At 49.8% G+C, this 13,059-nt stretch overlaps 1 protein-coding gene across 39 annotated transcripts in view; it reads right to left on the reverse strand.

The window, feature by feature from the left end:
* UBAP2L (ubiquitin associated protein 2 like) overlaps positions 1-13,059 on the reverse strand; it is a 658,575-nt gene that overhangs the window by 17,576 nt on the left and 627,940 nt on the right. For 2 of the 39 annotated variants that reach the window (XM_085638888.1, XM_085638881.1), the window contains one exon: positions 10,769-10,896. The exons of 34 other annotated variants lie outside the window; for them this stretch is intronic. In XM_085638888.1, coding sequence (XP_085495014.1) covers positions 10,801-10,896 — 96 coding nt within the window. In that variant the 3' untranslated portion in view covers positions 10,769-10,800. Of the gene's footprint in view, positions 1-10,768; positions 10,897-13,059 lie in introns of those variants that run through there. 3 more of the 39 variants (XM_085638889.1, XM_085638883.1, XR_014972271.1) reach the window with 2 other exon arrangements.

Raw genomic sequence — 13,059 nt, forward strand, 5'->3', positions numbered from 1 at the left:
TCATGGTGGTGCGTTAAAGCAAAGGGTAAACCCAAAAATCACTGGGACCTGGGTAATTAGGCAGTATAGGGGAAAAATGGTCCCAGAGTATACAGACTTATTAAGAGCTAACACAAAATCGATGACCATGAGTACAGAAAACATATAAATTATATGAAACTGTCACAACTTAATTGTAAGGCAATATCGATATTGCCAGTACTTTCAACAGTGCAATTCACACGGTTTCTGTTTGTACATGGTCTTTGTAAATAATCTACATTTCAAACCAATGAACTTTATCTGGATTATGTGGCTTAAAATTGTTTTGCCTTACAATTAAGTTGTGACAGTTTCATATAATATAGGTCACTTTTCCCTTTTACCTCACTCAACTCACTACCCCCTTTCCTTCCTATGGCACCCCGCACTGTTTGATCAAAGTCGATTTCATTTATGAAAAATGCGTATCTTGCCAATGTGTGATTAAATAACACTTTGACATCATTTTTTCTGTACTCATTGTCATCGATTTTGTGTTAGCTCTTAATAAGTCTGTATACTCTGGGACCATTTTTCCCCTATACTGCCTTCATGGTGGTAGCAGCTGTCCCACAGACCTTCCTGCCCGCCGAATCTAGCCATCGGCTCTCCTTGTCGGGCGGAACTGTCGATGAAGGGGTGGTAGCATGCTGCTTCCTCGCCGCCGTCACAATGACTGAATCCGGCTTAGGGTCTGTCCTCAAAAAGGTCGGGTCCGAGTCCGGGGCCCGATACTTCTTCATAAGCCGGGAGGGGGCGGATTTCGTCACTGCCGGAGTGGGCTCCACCAGTTCCGGCACGAGAGGCAGCAGGGGGCGAGACAGGTGCTACTTATGCAGCGCCTCGAATATCAAGGACGTCGTAGGTGTTGGTACCGTCACCGTGATTCCCAACTTGGCTGCACTTCTCAGTAGTACCTCCTGGAAGGAGACCAGATCGTCAACCGGCGACACCCTCGTCCCGGGCGAGTCCGACAGCATCGCCGAGAAGTCCCTGGCAGATGATCGAGTGCGTGATCTGGATCTGCGCCTCCTGTGGAGTCGCCTCGATGTTGACGACGAACGCCCACGGCTCTGCGATCTCCTTGGCTTCGGTCTGTCCGCCGGCCTCGCCGGGCCCGGCGACGGTGGCTTACCCTGGCGCCGCGGCCTAGGTGTTCCCTGCGGCGGCGTCGGATACCTGGGCAACGAAACCGATCGTGTCGGAACCGGTGGTGTTAAGGCCGAAGGGGAGCACGGTGAACTGAAAGTGCTCCTGACCCACCGTGAACCGCAGGTAACGCCGGTGGGCCGGCAGGACGGGGATGTGGAAATATGCGTCCTGCAAGTCCAACGCTACCATCCAGTCTCCAGGGTCTAGGGCAGCTAGAACCTGAGCCAAAATCAACATTTTGAACCGTTCCTTCCGGAGGAAGGCATTGACGTTCTGGAGGTCCAAGATAGGGTGTAGGCCCCCTTTGCCCTTCTTGGGTACCAGAAAGTAGTGGGAATAACAACCACGACCTACTTCTGGGCTCGGAACGCGCTCGACGGCCTCTTTGGCCAAGAGGGCCGAAACTTCCTCTCGCAGAAGATTCAAATGATCCTCCGAGATACGGTGGTGCTGCGGTGGCATGGCTGGAGGGGTTGTCTCGAAGGGGAGGGAGTAGCCCCTTCGGACGATTTGCAGCACCCACCTGTCCGAAGTAATGGTACGCCAGTGGAGCAGGTGATGGCGAACCCGCCCCCCCCCTGGCGAGGAATGGGCCTGAAAGCTCAGTCTAGGAAGGCTTTGAGGCGGATGCTGCTGGGGTGGATGTGGACTGACCGCGTCGTCCTCCAGTACCGCCTCGGCAGAAACCACGTCCGCGACCGCGTGCAGGCTGGTTCTGCGGCCAGTGGCTAGGAGGACGTGAGGAGGTGCCCCTTCCTTGGCCACGAAAGGAGCGAAAAGCGGAAGCTTGTGGCCGCGGGGCCGAGAGGCCCAAGGACTTGGCCGTAGCCCAGGAGTCCTTGAAGCGAGCCAGCGCACTGTCCGCTTTCTCACCAAAAAGGCGAGCGCCATCAAAAGGCATGTCCATGAGAGTGCTCTGGACATCCCCCGAAAAGGACGTGGACCGCAGCCAGGCCTGACGTCTAAGCGCCACCTTGGTAGAAATCGCCCTACCCAGCGAGTCCGTAGTGTCGAGTCCACATCGGATGGCATGGCGCGCTGCATCCCTCCCATCGGCCAGAGCCGAGGAAAGCCTGCCCGGGCCTCCTCCGGGCACAGGGGCAGCACGTCCTCCACCGTATCCCACAGAAAGTGGGAATAACGGTCCAAGAGACAGGCGGGGTTCAAAGACCGCAGGCCCAAACTGAGCGAGGAGAACAGCTTTTTGCCGAACTGTTCCAGTCTCTTGGAATTTCGGTCCGGTGGAGCGGACGGGAAGGAGGATTGGGAGGTAGAGGCCTGGATAACCAGACTCTCGGGGGTGGGGTGTTGGGACAGAAAACTGGGGTCGCCCGGAGCAGGGCGGTGGCGCCTGGCAACGTTCCTATCCACAGGAGGGACTGTGGAGGGCTTGGACCAGGTGCCCTGCAGAACGTCAATGAGGGCCTCATTGAATTGCAGCAGAGGCTCAGTGGAGCATGCGGCAGACTGAAGCACCTCAGTGAGGATGTTAGTCCTCACAGCCACGGCAGGCAGCTCAAGCCCAAGGGCCGCGGCTGCCTTGCGCAGCACCACAGAAAAAGCTGCACCCTCCTCCGAAGCCACAGTCGGAGGAGAGATGAATCCAGTGTCCGGTGAGGTATCCAAACCACTGGCCTCCCCAGTTCATCTGCCCAGTCATGTGCAAGTTGGCCCTGAAGGGCCAAAGGGTCCACGGACCCCTCCCAGTCGCCCCCGTCATCCGATTCCTGGCAAACAGGAGGAATGATCGGAGCCGGTCGATAGACAAAATGTGTCTCTAGCGGCGTCGCATCGGACAGGGGATGAACCGGGGATCGACGTCGACCGGAGTCGGAGGTGGTACCGGAGTCGACGCCGGCGGAGGAGGAGTGACGAGGTCGACCAGCGTCGACGGGGGCCCAGGCTCGGGCCCCTCAGGGACCTGCGGCGCCGGGGCTGGAGCCGCCGGCGCGCAAGGTCGCCCAGTCGAGTCCGCAGTGCCCGAAGGCACGCCAGCGGGCGTAGACGGCGGGGCCAAGCTCCTCATGGCCGAGAGGAAGGCACTGACCTCCGCCGGCGTCGCGTCAGTCCCAGGGACCGGCGGGTATGGGGACGTGCGCGGCTCCGGCGGAACCACCTTGACCCTCGGCCGAGTCGCGCGACCGGCGAGGGGAGTCCGAAGAGCGGTGTCGCCTCTTGGACTTCTTGGAGCGCTTCGACTTACCCGAAGACTTCGAGCCAGACGAGCGACGATGTCTAGTGCGGCTCCGCGACCGATCCTTGGACCTCCTCCTGGACCGGGATTGAGAGGGCCGCGGAGCCGAGTGGCGAAGCTCGAGAAGCTTGCGGGACCGCTTCCGCCTAGCTTTCGAGGTCGAGCCATACAATCGGAGCACGACTCCGCGTCGTGGTCGAGGCCCAAGCAGTACAGGCACCGGCGGTGATGATCGGTCACCGACATCAGTCGGTGACTGTCGTCGCAGGCCTTGAAACCAGGCATCCTACCGGCACCAGGGTCGAGAAAGTGACCAAAAAGAGTCAAAAAAGTTAGTCAAAAGGGGTAGCTCTCCCGGATCGGCGCTTACTGGCGCGGAAAAAAAACTAACGTCAGCGCGCGAGGGCCGCGTCTAAGTACTCCGACGACGTCATTCCGGCGCACGACGCCAACGACGGACACGGAGCCGCAGACGACGCCTAGAGACGCGCAAGGGGTATTGCTACAAAAATCTTCCGGATCCAGTCTGATGCCTGGGGATATTCTAAGGTGAGGAATCTAACTAACGTGTTTCTTTCAGATTCGTAGTATTTTCTCTTTTTTTCGTGGCCCAGGTGGGTGGCGACGTCCCACCATTTGGTGTCCTTCGTGACGTCGGTGTGCTTCCTGCGGAAGCTCCCACCTTTGGTCTCCATCTTTGGATTCTTTTTTCTCTTGTGTTAATCCTGTTTTCTCAGTTATTTTGTAAAGTCTTGTTTACCATTCACCCTTTACCTCCTGTCTCATCTTTCTGGTGGAGGAGGGTGGGTTCGCTAGTGAATCCAGAAAGTCTTCAAGCTGCAAAACTACACAGACAGGTAAACTTTACGTTTTGCAGTGTGAATCTTTCTGGATTCACTATGCTGTGCATAGACTTGTAGCGGTTTGTCCTTATTGTGGTGGCTGGGTGGAAGATGAGCACTGGTCACTGAATAAGTGTTGTAAGACCTTCTGTCCCACTTGCGCTTCTTTGTTCATTTGAATATCCACACAGTAGTGCTTGGTGAACATATGCACTGAAGACCATGTTGCCGCTTGGCAAATGTCACAGATGGGTGTTTGCTAGGAAAGCAATTGTTGCTCCTTTCTTCCTTGTTGAGTGAGCCGGAGCTGCTCCTTGTAACTGTTGCCCTGCCTGCTTGTGGCAGAGTTGAATTGTCTGCGCAATCCATCGTGCAATGGTATTCTTGGAGACTGGTCAACCCAGAAAACTGCTTGCGAAGGAGACAAAGAACTGTTTAGTTTTCCTGCATTCTTTGGTTCTCTCTATATAGTGCATTACAGCCCTTCTGGCGTCTAGTGTGTGTAGAGCCCTTTATGTTTATGTGGTCGGTTTTTGGAAAAACTTGGTATCTGGCTTGTTTGGTTAATATGGAACCGAGACACCACCTTTGGCATGAAGTGTGGGTCCGTCCTCATTACAATCCTGCCCTTGTGTATTTTTAAGTAGGGCTCTTTGAGTGTGAGCACTTGCAACTCACTCTTCATAGTGACGTGATCGTCACTAAGAAGGCAGTCTTTATCGTGAGCATGTGTAGTGTAGCCTTGTGAATAGGTTCAAAGGGTGCCTTCATCAGTTGAGTTAGCACTACGTTGAGGTTTCATGCTGGTGCGGGCATCCTCTTTGGGGGGGCGATTCTCTTGGCCCCTTCCAAGAATCTCTTCACCACTTGAGAGGTGAAGAAACTTTTCCCTGTTTCTCCTCTTGTGTAGGCCACCACCGCAGCCAAGTGCACCCTCAGGGATGTGAAGCTTAATCCGCTTTGTAGCAGGTGTGTTAAGTACTTTAGTACTGTTGATTCCCTTGTGACCTTCCATTCTAGTCTCTACTTGATGCACCATTGGGAGTACCTCTTCCATTTTGCTATGTAGCACTTTGTGGTAGGCCTCCTTGCCTCTCTGAATAATGCCATAGTACTTGCTGGTAGTTTTAGGTGCCCAAATTCTAGGTCTTCAGGAGCCATGCTGCTAGGCTGAGATCCTCTGGTTCTGGGTGAAGCACCCTTCGGTTTTGCATTAACAGGTCCCTTCTCCATGCGAACCTGTGTGCTGGGACTTGTGCCATTCCCACTATCTGCGAGAACCAGGACTGTCTGGCCCACTGAGGTGCTATAAGTATCAAGTTGCTGATTCTGCATTTGCCGAGTACCCTGTGTATCAGTGGTATTGGGGGAAAAGCGTATGCAAAGATCTTTGACCAACTTATCCATAGCGCATTCCCTTGGGACCGGTGGTCCAGTTGTCTGGATGCCAAGTGTCAGCATTTTGTATTCTGGTGTGTTGCAAATAGGTCTATTTGTGGAGTACCCCATTTCTGGTAACGCTTCTCTATTGCCTGCTGGTTGAGCTCCCATTCATGGGAAGCCGAAGTCTGTCTGCTGAGCTGGTCTGCTTCCACATTTTCCTTTCCTGGGAGATGTTTTGCTAGGTCTATTTTCAGTGGGATAGCCCATCTCCAAATTTCTTGTGCTAGCCCTGATAATGGTACTGATTGTGTTCCTCCTTGTTTGTTGATGTAAAACATGGTGGTTGTGTTGTCTGTTTGGATCAGCACCCTGTTCTCTTACAGCTCTTTCTGAAAGGCTTTTAAGGCTAGAAATACAGTCTTTGGTTCCAGGTAGTTGATGTGTCTGACCGCATCTTGCTGCGACCATAGACCCCTCACGTTGAGCTTGTTCATGTGTACGCCCCACCCCAGCTGGGAGGTGTCCGTTGTGATGGTCTCTGTTGGAGTTGGTTGTGTGAATGGCTTCCCCTGTGATGAGTTTACCTTCTTCCACCACGCTATTTCCTGCTGCACTGAGTGCGTGACAACCACAAGATCTACCCAACTCCCGGTGGCCTGTGACCATTGCTGCTGGATCCATTCCTGGAATGGTCTCATGTGTAGTCGAATATTTGGGACTAGGTGGATGCATGACGCCATCATTACCATCAGTTTACTCGCTGTCCTCTGTCAGAACTTGCCCCTTGCGGTAATGACATGTTTCCTTCAGTATCGCCAATGTTCTCTTCCTGCTGGGGAACACCTTGACCTGAATGGTGTCGATCTCTGCCCCTAAGAATATCTTGATCTGCTCTGGTTCGGTTGACGATTTCTCCCAATAGATTCAGAAACCCAGTCTTGTCAGTGTTAGTATGACCTGCTGGATGTGAAGTCTGCATTGGTCGTACGAGTTTGCCTTTACGACCCAGTCGTCGAGATAGGGGTATATGTGTATTCCTTGCCTTCGTAGGTGTGCTGTGACAGCTGCTAGGCATTTTGTAAACACACTTGGTGCCGATTTGAGGCCGAATGCCAGTACTGTGAACTGGTAGCGGCTTTGATTGATCACAAACCTCAGCAGGCGCTTGTGTTTGATGGGGATGTGTAAGTATGCGTCCTCTAAATCTATAGTCGCCATGAAGTCTCCCTGTTGTATTTGTGGTATTACCTCTTGTAGGGAAGTCCTCTTGAACCTTTGTGTTCTTATGAATTTGTTCAGGAACCTTAGATCTAGGATAGGTCTTAGTGTCTCTTCCACCTTTGGCACTAGGAAGTAAGTTGAGTAAACCCCTTTGTTCCTTTGATACCACCTCTATTGCCTCCTTGCTGAGCAGTTCTTGCACTTCTAGCTGCAGGAGCGAGAGTTCCTTTGGTGAGTGTGCCCTGTTTCTTGGTTTTCTGTTCGGAAGCTGACTTTCTAACTCTATACAGTATCCATATTGTATGATGTTTAGTATCCATTTGTCTGATGTGACCTTTCTCCATTCCTGGATGAAGTCTCTTATTCTTCCCCCTAACGGTGTTGAGTGTTCGAGGTGCTGTTTGTCGTTGAACGTTTGGCTGGAGTTTCCCTTTGTGTCCTTCCGCCCACCCCGAGGTGTTGCTAGGGTGGGGGCATTTTCTTTGTTGGAGTCACTTGGTTGAGGGCTGTTGTCGTCCTCTCCGTGTTTGTCCTGGTCCGTTTCCATGCCCTCGAAAGGACTGGCCCCGGTGCTGGTATTGCCAGTTCTGCTGCTGCTGTCCCTGCTGTTGCTGGCTTTGGTTGTTCCCTTGGTAGCCTTGCTGGAACGTTTGGTGCGACGTGGAGGGTGCGTTGCCTCCCCTACCACCTGGTTTTCTCGTGGGTGTGCCCCTTCTCATTACCCTGAACTGCAACGCCACCATGGACCTTGCAGTTTCGTGGTATTTCTTAAGCCGTGTCAACTTGTCGTCGACTGGCGTGTCAAACAGTTGCTCTCCGTTAAAAGGTGTGTTTAGGATGTTGCTTTGCACCTCTGGCTTGAATCCCGAAATTCTGAGCCATGCTTGTCTTCTCTCAGTCACTCCTATCATCACTAGCCTGCTTGATGTTTCTTCCGCATCAAATGCCGATTTTAGGCATGTATTCGCCATGCTTTTCCCTTCCTCTACCAGGTGAGTAGCTCTTTTCTGTTACTGTTCCTGTAGATGTTTTAAGAGCTGTCCTACTTCATCCCAGTGTTGATAAGCGTGTTAATCAGGGCATTTGAGTTAGCGTTGCGCCATTGGATTGCCGCATTTCTCTCCACTTTACTCCCTGTGAGGTCAATCCTCCTACTCTCCTTGTCTGGAGGTGGTCCGGCATTAGTGGGTACATTGGCCCTCTTCCTACCCGTTGCTTCAATAATGCAGTCGGCTGGCACTGAACCTTGGCTGTATGCAGGGTCCTGTGAAGAATGTTTGTATTTCTTCTCAGTCCTAGGGGTCACAGCCTTGCATGTTGCAGGCTCCTTAAAGGCCTCTCTTCCTTGATTCAGCACACTGGTGAGCATGGGCAGGAATTGGCTCTTAGTTTGTTGTGGCAGCAGAGTTTCTAGGAGGAAACATGATTTCGGCTTCTCTTCCTCCATTTTCACCCCATAAGTCTGTGCAGCAGTCTGCACGACCATGTTGTAGACCCCTATGATGTCTAGCGGCGAAGGCCTACGTGTCTACCCCTTCTTGCGGCGATTCTGTGTCGAGATCTTGCCAATCCATGTCTTGCGCCTCCGAGGGGGTCGAGTACCGGTAGGATTGAAGGTCTTCATCGCTTTCTCCCTCGAAATAGTAGTCTTCGTCCCTGATTTCCTCGACTGGGTCGGGGGTTTTCGGCGGTTCCGTGTCCTCGTTGTCTCCTTCGACCACGGGTTTCGGCGGGATGGTGTATGGGCTCATCTTCTCATTGAAGTCCTTTTTCCGTTGAATGATGCTCGCCATTTCGGCCTAGAGCCTCCTCTTCTTCCTCTCCATCTCGGCGGCGTGTTCGGCATCTAGGGCTGGAGCGCTTCTTTTCGTGGCCGTCGACGACGAAGTCTGGCCTTTTCTCGGCGCCGAGGTGTCCTTTTTGAGGACAACCTTTGACGAACTTTGTTTCTCGAGGGCTTTCGCCAATTAGGAGTCTTTTTTGAAGGATTCACTCGGTTGACTGTCCCTGGTAGCTGTTGCTTTCGTTGAGTTTGTTTTGACGGCAGAGCTTCCTTCGAGGACTTGGCTTCACTTCTGTGAGTGTCGCTCGGGGCTTTTGCTTCACCCTTTCGAGAGTCGCCCGAGTGTTTAGGGGTCGACGACTCCCTAACCTCCTTCGACGTCTTCTTATGGACCTAAATGACCTCTTCTGGTCCTTTGGTGATGTTCTCCTCCTCTCCACTGGAGACCCCCAAGTCTCAGAGCGATGGAGGTGGCCCCTGGCCCTGCATGTTGTGGTTCGCCCTTCTCTGCCTCTCCCTTATTCTGAGGGTCTTCGGTGTAAACGCCGAGCAGGCGTTGCAGTCTTCGCTGCTGTGGTCGAGCGGCAGGCAGAGGTTGCAGACTGGATGCTAATCCTTCTTGGCGTACTTGTGGTGACAATTGGTGCAAAACTTGAACGGCGTTTTGTCCATACCCGCGCTTAGGGTTCCCCCTGCGAGCGCATCCGAAAGTCGAGGTTTTGGCCGCAAAACTTCTCCCTCGTCGCTCCGGGTACCTGACCTGTAGTTCGGTGTGGTTGAAAACTTGCTTCTTCGTCGATTTTCCTTGATTCCTCTTCCAAAACTCTGGAACTCTTCGGTAACGATGAAGACCCAACGGCGGAAAAAAGAATCTGAAGATGGCGACCAAAGGTGGGAGCTTCCGCAGAAAGCGAGCAGACGTCACGAAGGACACCAAATGGTGGGACGTCACTGCCCGCCTGGGCCACGGGAAAAAAAAAAAAAAAACTACGATTCCGGACACAACCACAAAAAGGCAGAATAATGCACAGCCTAGTGAATCCACCAAAGATTCACGCTGCAAAACTGACATTTTTGCAGAGGAAGGGGATATATTCACATTCACCTAGTGGATATTCACAATTTGTTCAGAATTAAGGAATAGCCACACTCATTACACTTATATACACCAAAAGATATTAAAGAGGAGCAGTCACTGTTAAATTATGCATTTGGAAACCCACTATCAAAACCAGGACTTTTGTTGATTTTTCCCCAACAACTTCTAAAGTTTCTGAAAAACCGATCAGTCCAATATCAAAAGCAGACTGTTCAGAAAAAAAGGCCCAAGTTGCTAAATTGTACATCATGTCTGGAGAAACAGCTGCAGCAGAATAGGTCCACACAATGAGCATCACTTATGCCCTGTTGACATTACAAGGCTGCCCTGGAGTGAAACCCTCAGGAATTTACACTTGTGGAAAACTTTTAAGTCCTCACAAATGGACAGACAAAAGAAAAAGGTGGAAGCATGACGGGCAATGAAATGATGACGTGAATTCACAGTCAACACCTGGCTGCGTGCTTTTAAAGGCTTGCATTTCCTGATCTTGGTCAAAAGGCAACACTATTCTAATACTTGGGTAATATGAAGGAGGCAAAACAATCAGCAAGTCATGCATCTTACACTAAAACCCTGTAAGGCCGTCCTACCAGTTTTAAATAGTTTCCTGCCTTATAGCCCCACAAATTAGTAGATGTTTGCTTAAAGAACAAATTCTCAAAATATTTCTTCCCCCTTTTCAAACCCAACATACCTGTACAAAAAATGACGCAGTCAATCCTGCTGTTTAGTATGCGTTTTGAATCTACTATAGGAGAGCCTGCAGTAGCATTTATTTGCAAAAAATTGTGAACTCTGAAAATAGTTAATGGTAATTCACCTACACTTCTAACTAATGGCTTCAAAGCACTTCACGCTTAGTTCAGTTAGAAATTTCACCTCATCTTTAGAGCAAGAGCTTCTCAAAGGATCATCCTATAGAATTCTTCTGATATTACCATGGTTCACAATCATTCTGCAAAAGCTGAGCAGGGCAGACAAAACGTCTGCTTCATAACTATTCTAGAAAGTATCCTCCACACGTATCTTGCCACGGACGCCTTTTAGATCCCTCCGGAGAGAGGTCATACCAGCACTTGAGCTCCTTGCCTGCGATAAGCATTTAAGCAGTGTTCTTCCAATCACTCCGGCGAAAGGATCTCTGTGTACCATTCTTCAGATATCTCCTATAGTAGTTCCCATTAGTACTGTAATAGTTCTTTCCAAAAAGAAGAAAAAAAAGGAAATCAAAAAATCTGTTGACTGCTTTTCTGCAAATCTTCCTATATACGATATGCTCGAAGTCCCAAGACATATACGATATATATATATAAAAAAACTCAACTCACAAAATATCCTCAAGCATCATTTAAAACGCCAGCTTCAATCACTTAAAATTTGTTCACAAAAGCAGTCATCTTAAAGTTGGTCCCTTGCTCTTCTAAATTGGACTGAATGCTACTGCAGGTGCCTTTTGAAAGCAGTGACCCACTAGAATGCCAAGCCTCAAAAGCATTGAAGATTGTCACATGGTGTCCAGGCAGTGTGCCAAGCCGAAACCCAACTAGCATAGTATAAAGCAGAACCAAGATCATGTGTTGATTTTAAGTGCCAGAGAAAAATGACATGAGCTGCAAAATTAAATAGTAGAAAGAGAATGCAGTATAAAGTGTGGCAAAGCAAAGTGCAATCATCTAATGACCACTAGTGCAGGAAGGTGTGTGACATAGGAAGAACTGTAATTTGCTGATTCCCTGTCAAGTGATAAAACCTATGAAAATGAGAAAAACATCTGAATAGAATATAGACATGGTGTGTCTGGTCTTTTGGGTATTACCTGCATTAAGAATCTCAGTGGTTTCAAAAGGTGCAAAGTAACCACTGATGCATGTCAAATAGATCTGCAAGGACATTTACCAGCATATGAGACACACCAAAGGGGTTAATGCCCCGATATTAGTCTGCACTTTTTTCCAGGAGTGTAGTAAAAACAACAATTCTTGCCTCTTCAAATACACTTTATATCACTAGGAAAAAACCTCCGCTTCTTTTTAGTGTTTATTTACACTGCTGTTTAATGTGTAACTGAGGATTCACAGTCTGATGGAATGATTCAAATATTTTAATCTATGAAAGATCCTATCCTCTCATCTGCTGACCATCTTTTCATTCCCCTTCTATGTCAGGGTCCGGTCATAATGTTGTGCCAGGGAAACAACTGTTGCTAATAAAAACACACAAAATAGCCAAGACCAATGACAAAGAATTTGCAGTAAGCCACTCTTAGATCGCAAACCAGGAATACAAATAAACAAAGAAAATATAGCACCATGGGAAGCCACATTCTGACACTACATATAACAAAAAAGGCGCCACAATGTAAGTACAGCAGACCGAGCCAGGCAGAGGGAAAACCCAGAACCAAGTGTGGTAGCCCCAAAACAGCAGGATTAGTGCCCGATCCCAAAACAGAGGGACACTCTGGCCAATGGGCTCGGCACACCAGTAAAAAGCTGGAAGAAGATAAAAGATAGGGAACAGTCTGCTCATCACATTGGTTGGGACCCACAAAGCCAAAGAAGGCAACAAGCTGAGATTATGACAAACAACAACCAAGGCACACAAATACATCCTTGAGCCATGACTCATGATACTATATCCAAAATCTTTCCAATCATACACTCCATAAGAGCACTTAAAGGTCTGATGCAAATCTAAGCACTTTGCAGCTTTATCAGAGATATTAACAGCTACACAAAAGCTGCAATACAGTACATAGCATAGACATGACCAGTCCACCACAGACCCCCAGAAAACTGGCCAAACTAGGTAGAAAAGACTGAACAAGTTACTTACATTTGGTAATGCTCTTTCTGGTGGATACTCTAACAGTAGAATCCTCTTCTTCTGAATACCCACAGGTGCCAGCCTGGATTTTAAGCAATGTTTTAGAAACCCCTCGCGTGTTGGTAGGTGACTGTTGACTCCGTCCAGTCAGTGACAGACACATGACCACCCCTGCACGTGGATGCCAGTTTCTTTTTGAGCTCTACCTGCACCACGAGCCACAGGGGTGCAGATCTCTAAATTGGGACCCTTGTAAGATTTAGAAAAGAGTCCGTTACAGAGAATTGGGGGGGGGGGGGGGGGGGGGGGACGACGACAGTGAAGAATCTGCAGTTACTGTATCCAGCAGAAGGAAAATGGTACTTACCAGTATGCTTCTTTTCTTGGCAAGTAGAGCTGCATACTTTTTCATAGATCGCCATCTGGTGTTGGGCTCGGATGTTTGCATTTTGTTATTGTAGAAGTCTTTGTAGTCACGAGATAGTGGACTCCTCCTTTAGTTAGTAGTGCGCATGGGAATCGACTCCATCTCCAG

This window comes from Triturus cristatus, chromosome 12, assembly GCF_964204655.1.
Source record: "Triturus cristatus chromosome 12, aTriCri1.1, whole genome shotgun sequence".
In the NCBI taxonomy this organism is placed as follows: domain Eukaryota; kingdom Metazoa; phylum Chordata; class Amphibia; order Caudata; family Salamandridae; genus Triturus; species Triturus cristatus.